Source organism: Caretta caretta, chromosome 14, assembly GCF_965140235.1.
Source record: "Caretta caretta isolate rCarCar2 chromosome 14, rCarCar1.hap1, whole genome shotgun sequence".
NCBI lineage: Eukaryota > Metazoa > Chordata > Testudines > Cheloniidae > Caretta > Caretta caretta.
Window position 1 is genome coordinate 12,366,098 of NC_134219.1, and position 22,677 is coordinate 12,388,774.

A 22,677-nucleotide genomic window follows, 5' to 3' on the forward strand; every position below is an offset into this window, starting at 1 on the left:
AGTCACTGTCTGTGGCTTCAGTGTGTAAGTACAGTCTATCGGTTGTAAGTACTATCATTTATTTGGCTTTGGGGGGGAAGTGCTTTAACAGCTTTTCAAATTTCCCTCAGTGTCTGCTCCAGTATGCTTGGCTTCTTGATTGGCAGCATCAAAAATGGCTGAAAGAGCGAAGAAAACAGGCATAAATTCAAGAGGATGTTTTACTTGACATGCTCTGCTGCCATCCCTATAGCAAAGGGGAGGAATACTTTATTTGCAAACAGGGAGATGTAGAGGCAGGTAAGCATAAATACTGCAAAATGAGACATCCGGGGAGCAGCGATGTCTAAGGCCAGGCTCCCTGTAATGGAACATTGTAACAAGGCTTCTGCCATGGCATAGAAGCAAGCACGAATAAAAGCTGGAGGTGAAGCACAGCAAGCTGTCACCTTCAATAACAAGTGCAATATGCCCTGTTCTATTTATAATCCATGTCCAGTTTTCAAAGGGGATTGAAAAGTACCATAGGTCTTTGCGATAGGTATTACCTAGCAGTTAAGAGCAAATCTGGAACATGGAAATAATATATAATACACATTTAAATTCTGCAATTGCAGTTTCCGTTCCAGAGTCAGTTTTACCCTCACTAACGGCAGTTCTTTTCTTCCCTTCATCTCCCCACAACAGCTGCAGCCTCCGATGTGAGAGCGATCTAGCTGTCCCAAAACTTCAGTGGATTTTGATATAAATGGAGCACTGGGACCACATACATAAAAGGAGGGAAAATCTTTGCAGAGGCATATTTCTTCATCTAGCTCCCTGGAGCCCACTCAAAAAAAAAAAAATCTAAGCAGCACAAAATAATAAAATATTCTTTTTTTAAAAAAAAAAGGCAACGTAAAGAATTGACCTGTGTCCAGCAGCTCATCTCTCAAAGAGAGAGCTCTGAACAATTGGGGAAGAATATCCAGGTTAGGCTTTTTCCACTGGGAAATTTTGGACCAATTATTAAGAATGCGATTAAGATTCTAGAACAGCAAATTGGAACAGTCAGAGCCAATGCAGCAAATGGTAAATACTCTCCAGCTTGTTTTTTAAAAAAAAAAAAAGAGAGAGAGAGAGAGATTGAAAAGGAGCCTGTCATTGCCTTGAATAATGGCTGCAGAAGGGGCTGTATGAGAGGAGAATGGGCACACCTTTGCAAATGCTGCAGGGAAACAGGCAAGCCAAGAAATAGAATAAGGTTCAGAAGAATAAGCTGCTCTCGTATGCAATCTCCCAAGGTAGTCAGAACTGTGTCAGTTTTAGCCAAGGATGCTGTTGACCCATCAGTAGGGGATGATTTTTTTAAAATTTTGGGGTGCATGGAAAGTGCCCCTCAAATAGCAGAATAGCTGCAGAGCACCAGAATAACATTGCCATCTCAGGAACTGGTCCAGATAGGGGGAAGGGTATCCATTGTTCAAGCCCAGTGGATAAACGCAACTATGGACAGATGGATGATTGAAATAATCTCTGAGGGATATTCAACAGAACTGCGGGAAGGAGGGGGGAGTGTTTTATCCCTTCGCCAACTGCACAGGAACCATGAAAGCAGAGGACTGCTACTCCCCGTCTTTTTGAGACAAATGAGATAAATCAAGAGCTCTCCCAGATCAGGAGAACTTTTAGGGAGTGCTCCCCCTTTAAAAAACAAAACAGAACAGCATTAATTTCTCTTTTATGGTATCTATATGGCCCTCATCATCACAGTATCTACACACTAATAATTAATGAATTTTATCCTCAATACACCTGTGAGACAGATAAATATTATCCCCATTTTACAGATGGGGAATTGAGGAACAGCATAAACTGGGCGAGTCACTTTAATTTAATACAGGAAGGCTGTGGCTGACTAGGAAATTTGAATCCAAGTCTCTTGAGTTGCAATTTAGCTCCCTATCCACTAGACCTTCCTTTCTATTTAGAACGAAGAACAGTTTGGCTGGCTTAGACTCATTTAGAAGAGCATCTTTTACATCAGCATCTCCTGAACTGACAATCCATCCTACAGCTGCTAATGTGACTGACCTGGAGGCAAAAGAAATTCTATCTCAGATCAGATGTTTCATGTTTTTTCATCTGACAGGCAGGCAAATGGTGGCTGATCTAGACAGAACTATTTTCCCTCTTTCTGCTGCTCCTGTCTTCCCCAGCTGTCTCCTTTCCTGAGTGTCATCCTTCCTCATTAGCTTTAGATCTGCCTTTTCTGAAGAGAGATGGGCCATCATCCCCTCCATATTTCTCCCCCCAGCTCCACTATGATTTACGGTCATTTATATAGTGGTGAAATGCATTGTTTAGTACTTGGGACTCGATCTTGCATTATTCAAGTCAGTGGGAGTTTTTCTATCAACTAGAATGGGAACAGAATCAAGCCCTTGATGGGAATATTTGCCTTGATTCTCCACTGCCCTGCTCTTTTTATCCCCGCTTACAGATAAATTACATTGATGAAAAGTGTGTGTAAACTGCTAATGAAGCAGAATGTGTTCATATTTTTCATGTGGTCTGTGTAAGTTTTATGGTGTCCTTAACTATTTGCTTCCTACTACTTGGACTTAGTGCTGTGACTTGTAAGTACATTGTTACTGCTTTGCAACCCTAACTCATTTTGGAGACCCAGGGCCAGAATCTTTGCTGGTTTCCGCTTCTGCTCAGGGCTGTCTGGGAGTCATTTACTCTGGAGGGTTGTTCTAACCTGCCTCAGCTGGCTGTGATCTCCATGGGGACCGTTTGCAAATCGGAGATAGTCCGAGCACAATGTACTCTGTTCACTCTTCTTCCCCACCCTCAATAATATACCTCTGTTCTCCTAAATTCTTGAAATGTTTGGAGCAAAGGAAACGAGTGTGATTTTGATAGCACCAAATTGGCCACATGGGCCTTCAGTTTGAGTCCTAGAAGAATTGTTAGCCAGGCCACCAACCACATAGTTCCATGGTCCATTTATCGCACTTAAATCCTGTAGTGCTAAAACCCAATGGGCCTCATTCTCATTTACGTTGAGGGACCTTTATACCACACAGGCAATGTAAAGGGGGCCTTAAATTGAGTAACTATAATTTATTTCCACTTTAAGGCCCCTTCACACTACCAGAATGGTATAAAGGTCCCTCAGTCTTAGTGAGAATCCAGGACCAACATCTTGGCTTTTGAAAGGTCATCACAACATTAGAAATGTTATTTTGGCCCACTTGAGCTCTATCCTTAGTATTAAAGGTGTTTCTAGTAACAGTGGTGCTGGTTTCCTGGATAGGCTCTTTGAAAGGACCATATGGTTGATACCCTTACTCACACAGAGTAGTACTTCACTCCACAGACAGTCCGATTACGCTAGTTTTTCCAGTGTATTGAAGTCACGTCCAGCAGCCCTTTCAACAAGGGAGTGATTAACACTAAGAAACTACAATAAGGGAGGACAAAGAGCTACTGCAGCTATGTTGATGACATTCTCTTCACAAATTTTGATGGTTCTAATTTTCTGTCTCTACACCAGCACCTGAACTAATTCCATATCTTGGCTTCTTTGCTGAAATTAGGTTCCTTTATGAAGTTAGCAAGGCTGGTATTACTTGGTCAGAATAACATTTTTTTTATTTTTTGTTCTTAAAAAAAGCCAGGACATAAGGTTTAAGTGCTGGAGGATTTAGGCAGTCTGTTGGACTGTGAGATGATTTGGATTGGTGCCATGAGTGTCAGCTGTATTATGACTAAAAATCAAGGCCTATCTAACTAATTCAGTATGATCAAAGTACTTTTTCCATCTCTGCTCTACCTTTGATGGGATTTTTGTTGTTATATGGTTTTGTTGGCATATAGTAGATGACTTTTCCTATTCTGAGACAGCGCATCTTTTTGCATTAGTCACAGTTAGTAAAACATAGACAATAATTGCCCTCTGCTCTTTAAAGTTGTCAGTAGTTCGTGTATCAGGTATGCTGCTACTATTACTATTTAAAAGTGTTTCTAGTAACATTACCTAAATATTATTTTTACAGTGCTAGGTAGGTCTTTTCTGTAGAGTCAGCACATAAGTAGTTCTTAAGAATGCTTGCTTATGAGTAAAGCCCTGCAAATCTGCGGATATCTGCTTTATATCCAAAGAGTATATTTGTGGACCATGAATGGATGCGGACCCAAATTTTATATCTAGAGCCTTGCAAATCTGCGGATATCTGCATCCACGGACCACATCTGCAGATTGTGGATCAGATGTGGATACAAATTTTATATCCGTGCGGGGCTCTACTTATGAGCTAAGGTGGTCCACATGGAGATGGGTGGACGTGCTATTGACCTTCTGTGGGTTTTGAGGGCCCTTGGTACCTTTTGTGAGGCACTCAGCTCTTCATAGGATTGGGTGCCTAATTTTGATGCCATAGTATTGATATTAATCCTAAAACGTTTTTTTTTCCCCTAAATTTACCCAAGTAGCGATGGATGCATGGATTCTATGTACAAGATTATAGGACAGCTGAAGAAACCATCTGCATTCACTGTGGTTGACGAGATTGAAAAAGATGAGGCACGCTTCTGCTTGTATGGAAGGCTGCAATAGGCTGTTGATAATTTTCCCGCTGAAAAAGATATTCTCTGTCAAGGAAAGAACTAAAGCAGAGCGGAACTCTGACAAGATGTCAATAGCTCATGTGCCCTCTCAGGCAGGAATTTAAAATTGTTTCCTTGTAAAGGAAGTCCTATTAATTAGCATTAATAATTTATTGAACTATGAAGGCTCAAGGATATTGAGGCCATTTCTTTGAAGTGCTGAGTGCTCCCAGGCCTCATTGAAATGAATGAGAATTGAGGGCGCTCAGCACCCTGTAAGGTCAGGCCTGTTGCGTAGTTGATACCAAAACATGCCTAGCTTCCTTTTATAGCATCATGTTACAAAGCTTTTCAGACATTAACTCTAGGCAGGATTGAATAAATGCTCATTCGTTAGGCATTACCCCTCCTTACACAACACAGGGTGGGCTATTGTAGCGATGTATTCAGGTACTGCTACCACAGATAGGAGGGGTACAGCTATGTGTCCCACAGAAACCTGTGGAAGTGAATCTCAGAGCCTGAATCTACCGAGTCAGGCTCACGTGACTCATGCTATGGCGCTAAAAATGGCTGTATAGACGTTCAGGCTTGGGCTGAAGCTCAGGCTCTGAAGCCTAGGTTGAAGCTGGTTAAAGTACTTGGCTAAAATTTAAAAAATATCTGCAAGTGACCTTTACAAAAACACTTTTATATCATCACCATGTTACCCAAATACTATTATTTGGAGTGGAGAGAACTGCTGTTTTCTGTGCCGTCACATGTATTTGTGAACCTCGTTAAAAGGAAAGTGGCTTTACGGCAATGTTTGATGTTTTATACATGGACTTACTAATGGTATGCAAGATTCCTTGTTAAATTGGGTGCAGTGACATAAAATAGTGCACCCCGCCATGCAATCCGTCCTTTACTTCATCGGTATGCTTCAGTACTCGGAGAATTGAGTCCAAAGCATTTTCAGCTTTCTCCAGCTAAAAGCTTGATTTAAGAATTTTGGCTTTATTTGTTGTTAATAGTACTAACACAGAATTTACGTGATGTGGCACATACCGTATCTTTTAAACATGAGTAAAGTGCTTATTACCAGTTGTGACCAACCAGACCAAAAAAAGTACATGTGTGCAATTTCTAGTAATAAGAAGGCAGTGCTGTACACTTCTAGAGAACTTTCCCTCTGAGGATCTCCAACTCTTTATTAGCATTAATGGGCATGATTTTCATTTACACTAAGGCCCATTTAACACACACTGGCAGTGTAAAGCAACCTGAAATCAGACGCAGGTGTAATTGACACTCATTTTAAAGACCGCTTGCATTCTGCCTGGGTGGTGTAAAGGGACATGAGTGTAAATAAGAATAAGGCTCCAAAGACTAGCCTCACAGCCCCTGTGTAAAATAAAGTATGATTATGGCCATATCAGGTGGTCATGGGAAAATCTAATTTTACAAATTATAACAGGTTCACAGCTTTGGTTGAACATCTACCACAAGAGCATAGGGAGCAATTCCATTTCATCAAATCATGGGGCCAACTGATGGCCAGAACTGCTCTTCAAGCATCCTTAAATGCAGCAGACACTACTGACTGGTTCATTTGTCCGGCAGTGGTTACATGCAGGGCATCATGGCAACAACTTTTGGGATTTCGGAGAGAAGTACAGTATGCCATGGAGGACCTTCCCTTGAATAGTCGTTTACTGTTCTCGGAAACCATGGGATGAATCTTTGCACACTCTAAAGGACTCTAGGGCTACTTTATGGTCTCGGGGCATATGCACACCTACAAATGAGAAAAGGTTTAGTGCGTCACAGACTGCCCAGAGATTTCATCCTGCTCAGTTTTCTGGATTCCATAGATCCACTGAACCTTCCCAGAAAGAGACATAGATTTCAGAGAAAGAAGGTTGTCCAACCATCCTCCATGATCACCCAGCCACCTTCAAAGCAACAGTTGTGATGGGTTGGTCCAGGGTTTGAATTCTGCCACATCTCTGGATTTACAGCTGTTTCCATTAGCTCTCCTATCCTCCTTGGAAAGCCGCCTTGCCTATTTCCAACATTCTCAAAGATGGAGTGCTACAGACAAGTGGGTCATGGAGATGACGACATTGGGCTATGGCATCCATTTTATGTCACTCTCTCCCTTCCACTCCCTTCCCCTATCCCTCTTCAGGGATCTCTCTCATGCTTTTATTAAGAAGTGAACTCTCATTCAGTTAAAAGCTTTAGAGCCAGTTGCTCCTCCTCACAAGGGCAAGGGATTTTACTCAAAGTATTTCCGTGTCTCAAAGGAAGATGGAGGTTGGAGTCTGATCTTGGATCTAAGAGTTCTAAGCAAGTTTGTAAAATCTCAAAAGTTCAGGATGCTAACTCTGGCAGCTATAATTCCTTCACTGGAGAAAGGAGGTAGAAGAGAGAAAATCAATCTTGGAAGAAGAGTCTGTTCTGTGTGTCTCCTCTAACACTGCTGCTGCTAAGGGTGATAACTCTGGCTCTGGCCTGTCCGATCTTTTCCTTATAGTTCTGACTTGGGTGAGACAAACTTGGTACTCTTACCTACTTCACCTCTCTGTCTAACCATCGTCCAAACACCCCACCATTCCTCATCTTCTGACATAGAATGCGGGTCATGTGCTTCATCCCAACCTAGTAGTTCTCCGCCTCAGGGCATGGTTCCTCTTTGGTTCACAGGGTTAGAATCTTCCTGCTCCACAGAAGTACAAAAGGTGTTACTGAATAGTAAGGGATCAACCCGCACTACTTACCTGCAAAAATGGAAGAGATTCTTCCTTTCGTGGTGGTGGTCACTGCCTCGTGCTTGAGTCAGTGCCACTTTGTCATTCTGGATTATCTGTTGGACCTAAAGAAATCAGGGTTATCAGTTAGTTCAAGTAAAGTCTGTTTGGCTGCAGTAGCAGCCTTTTATATTCCAGTAGAAGGATTCTCCATATTTGATCACCTGGTATCATCTAGGTTTTTTAAAGATTTGGGGAATCTCTATCCACAGTTCGGAAACCCATCTCCGACCTGGGACCTCAACCTGATACTCAGTTACCTTATGAGATCTCCACTCAGATGAAACCGGGAACAGGTTCCCATTGGTTTATCTATGAAGACAGCCTTTTTAGTAGCTACGACATTGGCCCATAGGGTCAGGGAGATTGAAGCCTTGAAGGCAGATTCCCCCCCATTTTATGGTGTTCTTTAAAGAAAATGGCTCTTTACATCCACACCCTAAATTCTTACCTAAGGTTCTTCTGGAGTTCCACCTCAATCAGTCCCATCATCTATCAATGTTTTTTCTAAAACCACATAGTTCTCTACAGGAATCCTGTTTACATACTGTGTGTGTTAGAATGTTGTTGGCCTTCTACTTAGATAGGGCCAAGCCATTTAAGAAGTCGTCTAGGCTCTTCATTTCCTTCATTTCTACTCAGAAACTATCAAGATGAATATCTGGATGTATTATCAGTTGTTATAATGCTGCAGACATTCATTCTCCCCCGCCCCCAAGGGTGATAGTACATTCAACCAGATCACAGGCTACATCTGTGGCGTTACTGAAGAATGTACCAGCGTCTGAAATATATAGGGCTGCTACATGGGTTTCACCACGTTTTTGAAACGTTCTGCCCTGATTCATGCTGTCAGACCTGATGGAGCACTTGGTTCTGTAGTATTCAGTTCTGGACTCTATTCTGAAGCTCCCTCCTGCTTGGGTACTGCTTGGAAGTCACCTAAAGGGAATACCACAGGGACACGACTTGAAGAAGAAGAAGAGGAAGAGGTTACTTTTCGCTTTCTGTGGTAGCTGCGGCTCTTTGAGATGCGTCCCCTTACGGGTGTTCCACTACCTACCTTCCTTCCCCTCTGCTTTGGACTGTTCCTTAGGGAATGTTTGGGTGGAGAAGTAACTGGTGTGGGGTTGCCCATGCAACATACCTTTTTACTCCAAAATGAGATGCATCTGCAGTAGTCTAATGAATAAAAGCCACAGGTATGTCCTATCTCTTCTGTATAAATAGCCTACTTCTTCTACACTGCTATGTTGAAAGAGGTCTGATGTAATGGCAGTATACCAACACAGGTACTTACATTCAGAGACCACTGATGTCAACACTGAGAAAGAGAGGGAGCTTTGTGGCAAATGGAGATCATTGCAACATTCTGTCACCCTTAAAGGGAAACAGGAATGTAGCACTTTGGATTGCGTCTGCAAATGGCATTTACAGACGACAGTAAGGATGCTAGCAGCGCTCTTGGGAAAATACTTCTGTGTGTTATCTGTTCCTAGGGGCAGACGGTCTCTCCTAATTGCAGGTAGCTTTTATGGTGGACCCACAGATTCTGTGATGCTTCCTAGGATGGGGGGGAAGTCTAAAGGTTCTGTACAATATACTGATTTAGGTATTTTGAAATCTGCTCACAGATCTAATCTGATGACTCATCAGAAATGAAAACTTGTGGATTCTTAATTTTCCTCACAAATACATCATCTCCTTCTAAACTTTTTCTCCTCCATCATATTTATAGTGTAGGTAATGCCACAAAGCAGCAGCTATTCTCAGAAGTGTGTGATACAATCCTACAACGGATAAAACCGACACCACCATTAATTACAGTAATCTGAAATTTAGTTGGGAAATAAATTTAAATATGGCTTTCATCAGTGAGCACTGAGGAGGAATTCTACAAACACCTTATGACATGGCTTCAACTAACTCAATATGCTACATCAAATGCACTGGGCTTCAAGCAGACAACTCAAACATGACCTCATCTAATTCTTAAATTGGGCACATGCTATGGAGTGGTCGAATGATAGGGTCTATATGGCTTGAAGAACTCAGTGTAATGAACTAATGTTGGGAAAGGGGAGTAACTCGGTCCATAATTTTAGTACTTCTATATAACTTAATAAAACGGAGCGTTTATTATGTAAGTACGAGAAATGGATTGCACAAGGAATATTTTGGGTGAAGACGACATTGCTACGTTGGTCACATCCATATTCCCTGCTGTTAAGATGGCTTTTTTTTTTTGAGGGGTTGGAAAGTTGATTGATGTTTTGACCAAAGTAAGACTGACTAATAATTAACAATTAAGGTGGATGGAGGAATTCCTGGAAATATAGATATGGCAGAAATATAAACTAGTGGCCAGAATTGTGCCAAGCTTTGTCATTCCAGACAGTCTCATCTTTTCATCTCCTTCCTTTATTCTTAAACCCATCTTGGACTTGTATGTTAATTTCATGTACCCATAATTTGAATGTGTGGATTGATTCCTTTGAACTGTGCAGTTTTGGATGTTTCCACATATTGTGTATGTATGCAGGATGTATGTGCGGTGCATGAGTGTGTGTGTGTGTATATATATATATATATATAAAAATTTATGTAATTGTATAGAGTCTTTCAATAAATTAAATAGTGCAAAACACTGAATGCAAGTGGGGGATGGAATCTGGGACCATCAGTGGCAAAATCTGAGCTTTAAAGGAGTGACTCGTTTAATTTTAAGTAAGTAGCAGTCCTTTATCATTTATAAGGGCCAGCCACTCGGGCGAGACATGATCATGTGCATTTAAGCAGTGTATGAAATGAAGTGTCTTAATTACCATGGCAATGGAAAACTAGAAATACCTAAATAAATAAACCCAGGGGTCTCATTTATGTGACACAGCAGTGTAGGAGTTGTGATAAAGTATGGGGGGGTCATACATTTCCATTTTTCTTTCGAGTGGATTAAATGAGGCACACTGAGGGAATTATGCTATTTGCAGCATCATGTATGCTACAGATGTAAAAAGCCTCATTCCTTGGCAGTAATCCCTAAACTATAAAGTCAAATCTGTTTCTGAGCGGCGCAAGGCCATCATGTCAGATGGGCATGACTATAGGTAGCATAGAGACCACATACTGGATGTGCATCAGGTGTAAGTATCACAGATAGGATTCCCAGCTTGGAGTGTCCATATGCCTGTTCATCTTTATTTTACAATGCTGTGTTTACGGCACAGTTGCATTACTAATCCAGTTTTGGGTGTGATTAAGTTTCAAAAATAAAGAACAGATTCCTTGCTTATCAAATAAGACCTTTTGCTTCATGCTAATTGGCATGTTGGGTTAGGAGGGAAGGGTTTTGGAACACTCTCACTCTTCTTTTATTTTTTTCTCCTTCACTCTGAAATGAAGGCTTCACGAGTCTGTTTTTTTCCATTCCATTGCAAGTCCCTGTAGGATCTGTCAAAACAGGTCTCTGGCACCAGGGCTTACTTTAGCTGTGCTGCGGAGTGCAAAGTCATGTTCAGTGACTCTGCATAATTTTTGAATGATGTTTTGCCTGAACTGGTATTAAATGTTGAGGTTTCAGGGTTCTAGGAAGAACATGGCGCTGGGGATTGTCTCTCTAGCTCCCCTCTGACAGCAGCACCACTGCCTTCCTCTTGATTTCCTTGGTGGCTACAGACTTCCATAATACAATGGCCCCAGCAATGCTCTTGCCTTATCTCGGATGTTTTAAATGTCTGTGATACGGTATCTCAACATACTTGCTTCCTAAATTACTTTTTATACGTGTAATTTTCATGTGTGCTGAACTGATAAAGATCTGATATCTGTGGAATGCACAGAGTGATGCCAGGTCATGCCCTTCTGCTGTAGCTGAAACAGCTGCACAGACATCCAGTTATTTAGTACAAAGCCTTGATAACCTAGTTTTCTTGTTCATTTCACACAGCTGAGAATGATGGCTTTCCATGCTAATGCAGAAAAGTTTAAAAGGAGGGCAAATATCTTACCTTTTCTGGTATTAGCTTTATTAAATGGAAGGGAGGGAACGTCACAACAGAATCAGTGTGGTTTTGGTACATTAGTTTTATGGTATTGATGATTCTATTAAACAATTATTCTTTTTTCCCCCCCTTCTGGATGGTCTGAAATGGATCACTGCATACAACTTTAGGGTTGGCTATAAAATGGGTAAGATTGGTGGTTTCTCTGCTCTGTGTACCTATATTGGTTATAATAAAAAATTTGCATTTATATAGTGCCCTTCATCCCCAAGATCTTTATAAGGTGTGTCTGTGTATATATTACTTCATCCATTACTGAAATGCAACCTCCTATGGGAAACTGTTCAGCTGTGTATAACAATGCTATGGTGACGCTTCAGCGTAATTTTAAACTGCAGTGGGATTTTAAATAGGCGGAATAATTCCTAGATTTGGTTTGGAACTCCCTCTACTCTTGTGAAGCATCATGGAATTTTTAATAATGGTCAATAGCGTGGTATTAGATCTTCTCTGAAAGGCATTACCAACAGCAGCTCTCAGAACCTCTTAGCACCGGTGGGGAGAACTGTTCTGTGCTGAGTTGGAGGCAAGAACATCTTCTGATGGACGGTGTCTCTAGCTTCTTGTAGCTGCTGTGAATTTATGGAGGTCTTCATCCAAATAGTGACATAGCTTGACCCTACTGAGGCATCTGTCCTGCAATCTGATATACGTAGGTCGGAACCCTCTGCCCGTATGGACCGCCACTCCAGATCTTCTGGAATACACAGGCATGGGGTCCTCCTGTACAGATCAGACTGCAGGATCGGGGATAATGTTTATGATCTGAATACTTGATATCCAGATAGTGTCTGCCCCAGTGAGCTAACAATTGTTGTACTGTCTTTGTCTATATGTTTATACAGTGCCTAACACAATGAAGCCCCACCTGGTTTGAGGTTTCTAGACTCCAATAGCAATGTTGAATGATGATGATCTATAAAATGTAAAGAGTGCACAGTGGAACAGCAATTCCAGTTAAATGTTTCCTGTCGTACTGACACAGCCCCAATACTGCAAGAACCCTGGGTACCCACACAGTTCCGATGCTATGATGGCTGTGGTTTGGTTTCTCATAACCAGAAGATTTCTGTCTTTGTCCATATCATTAACTGAGTTTGGTTTTACTCTTGTTTCTGCTGTTTGCAGTCAGTCACTCAAATTGTCAAGAGAAACCAAATAAATACCGCTTATGACTGACCGAACAGTGTGTAACGATCCTCATGTTCTATACTTTTTAGTCAGATTGTTATGACCTCTTTGTAATTTTTAATCAACAAATGTACTGTCATTAGATTCTTGGAATTTTCTCAGGGGTGATTGAGTCTTGAGTGTATAAAATATCTGAACTCAAGATGAAATTATAACAGAAAGCTGCTAACTCCAGCATTTCTTTGTGACTGCGTGTTTGCTTTCAGAAGTTGTCACTCATAGTGCAAGGGCTTCAGAATAAACTATCTACAGCAAAATATAAGCTAGTGGTACACTGAATAGCTGAGGTTTCCATAATACTCTGAGTCTATGAAAATACTTGAGGTCAGGAACATTTAAGTGTTAGGCTTCATCTTTTGGAATACCTATTGAAATGAAATACAGGTTTGTTTTTTGTACCTGTCCATGCAGTTTGAACATTTTCTTTTTTAGTTGACAGAGTTCACACTATGGTGATAAACTTCAGTGCAATTCTAATTTGCTTGCTAAGAGGAGTAATGGTCTTGTGGATAAGACACTGACCTAGGACTCAGGAGGTTTCAGTTCCTGGCTTTGCCACTCATTTCCTCTGTGACTTAAGACCAGTCACTAACGCCAGAGTTTTCACACATGGGTGCCTCAATTTCAGCTCCTAAATGCATACTTTAGACAGCTAATTAGAAGTGGCCTGATTTTCAGAAGTGCCGAACATGCATAAATCCCACCGAACTCCATGGGATCGGCAAGTGTTCAGCATTTTTGAAAATCAAACCAGTTTTATTTAGGAGCATAACCTTTTGCATCCAGGTTTGAAAACTTTGGCCATTATAGCTCTGTCTTTTGGTTTAACTATGTATAAAATTAATATTGTTGTTGTCTAAGGGCTCTAGTCGTAGATCAGGGCTGCATTATGCTAGGCGCTGTACAAATGCATAGCAAAAAGACAGTCTGTGCCCCCAAAGTGCTTACAGTCTAAGTAATAGGAATAATGAAACTCCTGTGCTGTAATTAATGTTTGTGATGCTATCAGATACCATGGTGTTGTGGGTATGTAGACATCCCTATGACGGCAGTACCTTGATTGAATTCAACGAGAGACGGGGCTGCTCCTCACCTCACAGATGAAGGCCCAGGACAATCAAACCAAAAGTTATTTGTCTTTTCCTCATGTAGCTCTTACTAGTTTAACTAAATCTTGTATGTTAAAATTGGTTCCAGCTAAAGAATCACATTGGTTAAAAACTGTTGCTATCTGGGTAGTATTTGTTCTCAAATTTTGATAAATAGGGTAAGTACTATCAAGCATTAAAGCAAATTAAAAACAAAGGGTGGGGGCTAGTACAAATAAGAAAACTGGAGTGCATTTGTGCATGCTGATAGAGTGCATAGTATTGAAGAGCTCGTAGGATATTGCTCTTACTGTACGACTCCTCCCTCGCCTCCTTTGGCACAAAGCCATCCTCCCAGTGATACTGGATCTGTTGCAGACTTTGTCTCTACCTGATAAAGAGCTTTGAACTAGTTCTTCAGAGACAGCTTCCGTAGATAAGGATTTATGGAATCTGTTGTCCCCGCCTCATGTTCGACAGAATCTGAAGCAAACTGTGACAAGGATCTTTGCATCTATTACATTCCCTCCCACCCCCCAAAAAGGAGGGGCAATGCGTAGGAATCTCTTGCAACCACCGCTAACAAAGCTGAAGCAACTTGGACAAATATACATGGACTGAAATATCCAATGACTGCAGATGATGAACGATGCTCCTTTACTAATTCGATGGAGGAGATTTAGGCCCAGTCCTGCCAAAGTTATGCATGTGCTTAATTTTATTCACATAAGTAGTCCTATTGGCTTTGGTGGGTCTACTCCATATGCTTGAGTCAAGTATAGATGTAAGTGTTGGCAGGGTTGGGGCCTATGTTAGGAAGAGAGGGTGGGACACTTTAAAAAAAATGATCATGCTTATGACTTGGTGTGGTTAATTATCTGGGTGGAGGGGGTCTGTACATTTCTAGCTATTCTAGACTGATTAATATGTTTTGAACTGTATTTTCATTTGTACGTGTGATAAGAGCCAGTGATGGGGTGCATCATTATACTTGTGTGTGACAGCCTATAGGACCAGAAGCAGCCAAAGACGGGACGGCTGCACTGGGCCAGGGTTGAGAGCGGTGTAAAGTTGGGCACAGCTGGGGCCACCCCTCCCCCCCAGCACCCAGAACTGTGTAGGGGAGACCCCTCATGCACACTCTGGCAGTACAATGACCCAGCTGCTGCCTTCCCTCATCCCCCTCCCCCCCCCATGTGGCTTTGTGGACCACAGCAAACAGAAGCCAGGCAGAGGCGTGAGCCAGTAGGCCCCACAAGCAGCTAAAGACGGTACCTTGGGCCCTCAGGACATTCCAGTCAAAACAGTAAAATGTTCTCTGACTTCCTCTGCCCTGTGCTGATTGATCGTTTGCTCCAACCTTCCCTCTTCCTCTCCCTCACCTCAGTCTTTTCACTTCAGTATCACTTCACACCTGCCGCTCTTCCTCTGCCCTGTTCTTCTTACCCTTCTTCCCTTTTCTTTCCGTTTAGCTAATCTCCCCTCCCTGCCCCCAACTGGCCCCTCCACCTTGCAAAATAATGGAACAAACATGACGTTTGCTGCCATCCCATCGTTTTAAATTAAAACTGGATGTTTGATACGAATTACTTTTTGGTGCTATGAACATGTGAAAACTGTGTTTCAAATGGTATAATGCTTCTCAGAATGATTAACTGAAAAGTCCTGGAAGATTCTGAACATAACAGACATAGCTATACAGAGAAAATGGGCCATTCTTTAATAATTTTTCTTGACCCATAGTTGTCCATTGTGCAATGCAGTGTTCCGTTCCCGTCCACACGTTGCTTCCCTCCAGCCCAGAAGAGGCTGAATTTTGGTGGTTCTGTATGAAGCAATACACGTGTGTAAAGTACTTTCAAATTCTTTAAGATGTAATATTGTAATGAACTAAATACAGTAGTGTGGATGTGTGTGTATATATAAAATTCAGTCACGCCAATGTTCTCTGGTGGATGTGGATTCAGAACTGCTCAGTTGTGTCTGACAGACTCAATATTGCTAACAGAGGTCCTCTGTTAGCTGAGGCAGTAGGGATCTGCACAGGACAATCGGAGTTTCAGCTCCATTGCTGCCAGGAAGTTCTGAGTGTCCATCGTATGCAGCGTAATGACTGCTGTGACGTCTTAGGTCATGATAGATTTGTTGTTTTTTAGAGTTTTGAAATTGCTTGTATTATTGAAAAAAGAAAAGGAGTACTTGTGGCACCTTAGAGACTAACTAATTTATTTAATTGGTTGGTCTCTAAGGTGCCACAAGTACTCCTTTTCTTTTTGCAAATACAGACTAACACGGCTGCTACTCTGAAACCTTGTAGCATTGAGGTTTTCTTAATGTTTTATGGTTTCTTTGGTTGTTTCCTTCCAGCTCAACAGAATTCACCAAAAATCCATGAGGGCTGGTGGGCCTATAAAGAGGTGGTCCAGGGAAGCTTTGTTCCAGGTAAGTGCAGTTTTACAGTCCTAGCTTTTAATATATGGTTTTGTTTTTACATTGCACTGTGGACAAATACATCTGTACACACCAACGCATTAGAGTGAATGATGTAAAGGTTTTATTGGTGCATCTGCTGAAGAACATTGCTCTCTTTTTCAGCAGAAGATGCACAGTTACTGATGCCATTGTTATCTTTTGCTGGTGTCTGTTCTCATGTTACTGTTCCAAAACTTCACATTCAGTTACTTGTGAAGAAAAGAGGGGACTGGTAAGTCTGACTGTAAATTGGTTGAATTTAGCTTATGGATACAAGACTCTGTTAGGCAAAGCAATTTCTACACACCTAATAATAAACTAACAAAGGCAAAGTGAGGAAAACATCACCCTAACATGTAAGCGTCCAGTATTTTATTATGCAAGTGTCGTTTATTTCAGTAAAAAAAGAACAATGTGGAAAAGGAATGTGGAGCTGCAGCCCTTACTGGAGTAAGGCAGTTCTGCCAAGTGATTACATTAGTTATTAAACAATCAATGTGAGTGTAGAACAGGCTAGATGGATATAAGCAAGTAGCACCTTGGGAATATAGACAAAAGTAAAATTCAAACCAGCTGAGTCCAGGTATAAGCAAAACATAAAAGTAACCCAGAAACACAAAGGTGCAGTGTAGTCAGAATAATGGGATAAGGCTTCAGTGGAGGCCCCAGTGGTAAGATACTGTAAGTAGTTTAAGCTTAAAGATGAGAATTTTTCTTTCTCCTAACTTTGTTATATATGTAGAAATACAAATGACATGTTGTGGGCTGTTCAGTGGTTGACGTGTGCATGATAACTGGGTGGGAAGAGTGAAAATTGCAGGATTTATCTCTGTTAGCAAGTGTGACCATTTTAACCTGTATTTGATGCAACAACCTCGGGAAATGTTTACCTCGAAACAGCTAAAACTCCTTGTAATGACTGGCACTTAACTAATGATGCTACTGATGGAACAGTCTGATATATGTGCTGCTTCTGTAATTGTTAATTCAGCAGGACTGGAGACTTAATAGTAGGGTAAGATAAATGGTTCATGGAGTAGGGGTGTTCATTATGGTTCAGTTCTTTAATCTCCTGCTATCACTGTGGATGAAGGTATGAGGTAGGTGGCTAAAATGCGAGCTGTTACCATTATTGTTACTTATTTATTTTAAGTGTCGGTCTGTCTGTCTGTTTTTTTTTTTTTTAATATGATTGAAATATATGTCTGCCCACATTTTTCTGATGGAATCAGGTCACAGCAGGGACAGAGTTTTATGACACCATCATAGTATCAAAACTTCCACCTACAGCTTTTTCTCAGAGAGCTAGAAAATCTCACGTAGTGCAAGGTGGGTTTTTTTTCTTTTTTTCTTCTTGATCAGGCATCAGATTTCTCCATTGTTATGGCAACAGCTATGGTTTGAGGATCAGATTAGAAATAACATCCCAAGGGTGCTAAGTTATCTTGATATAAGTGATAGTATAAATGAAACCAAACCTATTAAACCAGGGATTTCTGGTTATGAAATCCATGCACCACACAAAGAGCAGCATCTGCGGACTTTAAACCTAATTATATACTGATGTGGTGTAAAGCAACTTCTCGGAGTTCTTGGAAGTTTTTTCTGGACTGTCAAGTACCTTGAACTATATTGTTATGCATACTCAGATGCTAAGGTCAGGAGTGGAAAACAACTTGGAAGTTATAACAACCTGTATTCAGCAGGGAATGTCAACTTGGCGTTCCCTACAATGCAGATTGCCTACCAGGTCCATAATAGATTGTAGGATGGTTCTCTTCCCAATACGTATGTGGAAATTATTAAGAATGAGACTCTGCCATTCTGTACTTTCTAAGCATTCCAGTTTAGCTTCTCTGAGTTGAAATAGTTTAATTGCTAATAAACTAATTCATGTAAAGAAACCAGTTTGTTCTGAAGCCAAATAATGCTGTTACATACTGGTGAGGTTTCAGTCTTTAAGAGCTCAAAATATCTAATCCAGAGAGCCTTCCAAATACCCAGAGCCGAATCAGGAGGAGATGGTCATAGCTGGAGACATAAAGAGGTAAGAGCTGCCAGAACAGCATGGAGAGAGACCTCCGTCTGGAGGTCTTGGCCTATTTAACAAATCCCCTAAATATTCAAAAAATGTTGAATATTGAACTTAACCAAGAATGTGTCATCAGAAAAAATAAATGTGGCCTAGAGAGACAAATATGAACTGTTACGTTTAATGGCTCATTGAAATAGCACACGGGAAAGTAAAGCAGCACAGATCACTTAAGTGCACTGGTTATGGAAAGACTGCCAGGTTTCTTCCTGAAACTTGACACCTCAACGCTGCAAAATCTTATTGGGGGTTCCAGAAAAAATCAAAATTTCAAATGTGTCCAAGTTCCATTTTTCCAAGTGACTCGAGAGCTTAAATCCCATGGATTTTCAGTGGGATTGAGGCTCATAAGTGTCTAAATGGCTTTTGAACATGGGGGATTTAGGCTGCTCTGTGACTTAGTATCTCTTTAAAATGTTACCATGGATCATACTTTGTCACATACTGTATTTATTATCAGCCAGCTAATGAGGACATCAGTCAGAGAGCTCCAAATAATTATGTCCATGATTTCAAATGTTGATGTCTAAAGATGGGCTTTTTAAACGCATATTTAGGTGCCTGAATTGAAATTAGAGGCCTGATTTTCAGACGTGCTCAGCACTGAAAAATTTTGCCTCTGATATCTGTTTAGGGACCTAAATGTGCGTTTAGGAGACTAACATGAAACACCCAAGTTAGAATATTCTGGTCATAAATCTTTCAGTGTGATATTCTGTTTCAGATGTGTTAAAATAGGGCCCTGTTTTAGTGCAGTAGATAGTCCGCATTCGTGCTCCAGCTCTTACGCAGTTTTATCTTTGGTGAGTACTTCTTAAAATTGAACCATATTTTATAGTCCATTTTTGGTGTTGCTTCAGAGGGTTACAGACCATCCCACAGAAGGCGCCTCTTTTTTCCTCCACCCCTTTCTAAAAATCTGTTGGGATTTAAAATAAAGCAAACAAAATAGAAAGCGAGAAATGTTCTGAAATTTAACTTAATTCAAGAACGAACGTACATTCAACTTTAAAGAAGGTGCAAGAATGGAAAAAGGGAGGAAACATTTTTTCTTTATGCCTGGGGTATTTGCATCATAATCCATGTTACGCATTTTTGATTGATGTTACATGCTGGAAAGAGTCAGGAATGCAAAGAAAACTTTGTAACATAAGTTTTCTGTAAACACACACATGATAATAAATATTGTTTGATGTGGACAGTTTGTTTTGGTTTTGCTGCCATTATGAACTAGTTCCACAGCACTAAAATAGCACCAGCAATTTTGGTTTAGCAGAAACTCTAATGAATATCTTTGAAGCAAATCCTGCCCCACCTCCTTCATTCCAGCTGCAGAAGGCCCTAAGCACAGCAGAACCTTTATGCTACCCTATGTGCGTGGTGTATGGGTTCTGCTCACTTTGGTCTCCACTGCAGCTTTCTCACAGCACTGTGTGAAAGGGTTTGTGGAAGGACGAGCCACAGCTTCAGTGACTATGGGTTGTGATTGTGATGATCCACTTGCCAAAATCCCTGCCTTGTGTTGCAGCTTCTATTAGATTATGAGGGCTGTACTAATAGCACTAGTGCTGTTCCTCCAGTAGGAGGATTCTCTGCAGAGTTATGTTGCATAGTGGTTAGGGAACTAGTCTAGCACAAGAGAGACCTGGGTTCAAGACCCTGCTCTGCCACAGTCTTCCTCTGTGACCTAGGGCAAGTCACTTAATCTCTCCACGCCTCAACTTCTCCATCTGTGCAATGGGGAGAATAGCACTCCTACCTCACAGAGGTGTTGTGAGGATAAATGCACTTATGACTATAAGGAACTCAGATAATACAGAAATGGGGGTCATATAAATATATTAGATATCTAGAAGACAGATGGACATGGACTTTGCTTGGGAATCCAGGATCTAGTCCCTTCTGGAAAAGAGGGTAATGCATTCAAATAAATCAGAACGTTTGTCAGTTTTTTTTTTCCTTTTTAAAGGACCTAGATCCATAAAAAAATATCTCCTTCAGTTGCCAGTTTCTCCTTTGCTTCCTCTCTAGAGTTACACTCTGCTTGAACGCACTGTTCAGGACCACTGTTACCTATATATATATATATATGTATGTGTGTATATAGGGAAAAGTCCACATAACTGCCTACCAGTGAGCTTTGCTTACACTTTTCCTTTCTTATACTGTACTACAGTTTGGGGGGCAACACGGGTTTATGAATGTGTGCCATTACATTTAACACCAAACTGCGCCAAGTCTGTTGCTATTATACTGTGTGTGTCAAATGACATCTTTAGGAAAAGCTAGTTAATTTGTTTGTGTGAGTCTTGAAGACTTCACTTCAGATCACTTGGTAATGAGACACTTTTTTCCCCCCCCTCTTGATTTGAAAGGAAAATTTGGTCAACAAGCAACCTTTTCAGAGAAGGGGCATCTGTAGAGGTGAGAATGAGAGTAACTGTTCTTGTGCTCATGAAAGTGCAGCTGCTCTTCAAAATATCGGTGAAAGCAAATACACTATGGGCAGATACCTGTTGCCAGTGCACACGCTTAGTCATAGTCTAGAATTATATCATCTGATTTTTTTGTTTTTTCAGGAATAAATTCATGTTAAAGAAAAATAGCAAAACAGAAATCTGGGCATTTCTAATTGGTCCTGGTGACAGGGGATACGTTCTCTGGTTTGGAGTTGAGATGTGTAAAAATTGTGGATTTCTCCATGGTGCATTCATTTAAAAACACTATCTGTTTGAGCCAACACATATCAACAGTTGTGTCTACAACTTTAGTTGCTTCATTCATAAATTGATATTCGTTTGTAAACAGTATTTATATAGAACACTGGGTTAGGACTATGAGCTCACACATCTCCTTTATATGATGGTGATAGTGGGAAAACCTGAAAGCCTGTTTGTTTATAGAGCTGTTCTGATGGTTAGTTTTGCAAATTTGAGCTACAGGTCATTTACTACTCAGTAGCACCATCATCAAATAAACAGTGCTCACCATCAGCAAACAGGCCAGGTGGGATTGTAATTGGCCATGTGGGGAAACTTTAAAGTGGAATTTTGGGGTGTTACCCCTAATTTGAAAATTGGATTTGGGAGTATTCTGGATTTTACTAAGAACGGATTTCCTACATGTAACACCTCATTCAGGTGCAGTGACTGCCATTAAAAAAGCCAGTGGCTGTACAGAGAGATCTGAAACACCACTGTTTTCCTCTGGAATTACAATATGGAGCAACCATCATTTCTTAGGTTCCACTTCATGGTCACTAATAAAGTGTTGACTTTTTAATAGCAACCAATATATCTGGTCTCTTTTGTGAGAATTATGCTAAATTGGGGGTAGGGGGAATTCTGTGGGAGTTTTTGTTGTACAAGGGCTGCGAAATAAGGCCCTGGGGCTTTTTCTTTGTAATAGGGTTGATGGATGCAGTAGAGTCAGAGTGGTTTTTTGAGCCACTTCAAGATACCTTGTTCTTCATTGAATTATTGGAGAATTAATTTTCTTTATTTACAAGACAGCACAGAAGGCAGTGCAGACTGCAGTTCTTTTTTCAGACTTCTCCAAGAAGCAATCAGACCAGACTATCATTCTTGATTGGAATTTCTAGCTGCAATAACTTAAGTAGAAATATCGACCAGATATCTGTAGGTTACATGTGATAAGGATAGTCCACAAAGAGGGAAAGTGTGTATCAGATACTTCCCTTTATTAATTATTTCTAGAGATCAGAGGCTATTTTTTTGGCTCTCTGTCTCCTGGTGCAAGCATAAAACCCAGACTGGTTCACCATTGGTTGGGATGTTAATTCAGTATACAACCTCACACAGGCTTCAGAAGGTATCCAGCTAAAGAAGGTATCCATTCATGTTGATTACTGATGGTAGAAATAACTTGAGCAAACTTACTTTTGACCTTTGCTTTACTATAGAAGGGAGTGAGGACTGCTCAAGGGTAATGCCAGCACTGGTACTAGATTCCCGAAAGGTGGTAGAACGATGGCCTGTTGCTTCTCTGCACCAGTCAGCAAAGCTACACCCAATCCAAATGTGGAACATTGGGCATGTGTCTTGTTGGCTCTTGGTGGCATTGTGCTTGCCTGAGGTATAGTGTCCCATTGGAGCCCTTATTGGAGCGTTGGGACTCCCGACTGTTCTCTGCTATGGACTCTGGTATTGCACAACAATTGAGCCTTGCATATTCTTCTGCAAATAGAATGTTCACCAACCCTTATTCCTGAGTCATTTCTGCATAGAGCAAACATCTGGTGGTTAAAACACAAGACAGGGAGTCGGAAGGTCTGGGTCTTTCTCTTCACTGTGCCACTGACTTACTCTGTTTCTCTTGGAGAAGTTTTCTTCATGCTTCAGCTTCCCATCTGTGAAAGGGATATTGGTTACCTGTCTCGCGGTGGA

At 41.0% G+C, this 22,677-nt stretch overlaps 1 protein-coding gene across 3 annotated transcripts in view; it reads left to right on the forward strand.

The window, feature by feature from the left end:
* Window positions 1-22,677, forward strand: part of CA10 (carbonic anhydrase 10) — a 328,547-nt gene that overhangs the window by 38,338 nt on the left and 267,532 nt on the right. For all 3 annotated transcript variants that reach the window (XM_048818029.2, XM_048818030.2, XM_048818028.2), the window contains exon 3: window positions 16,075-16,149. In XM_048818029.2, coding sequence (XP_048673986.1) covers window positions 16,075-16,149 — 75 coding nt within the window. The remainder of the gene's footprint in view (window positions 1-16,074; window positions 16,150-22,677) is intronic.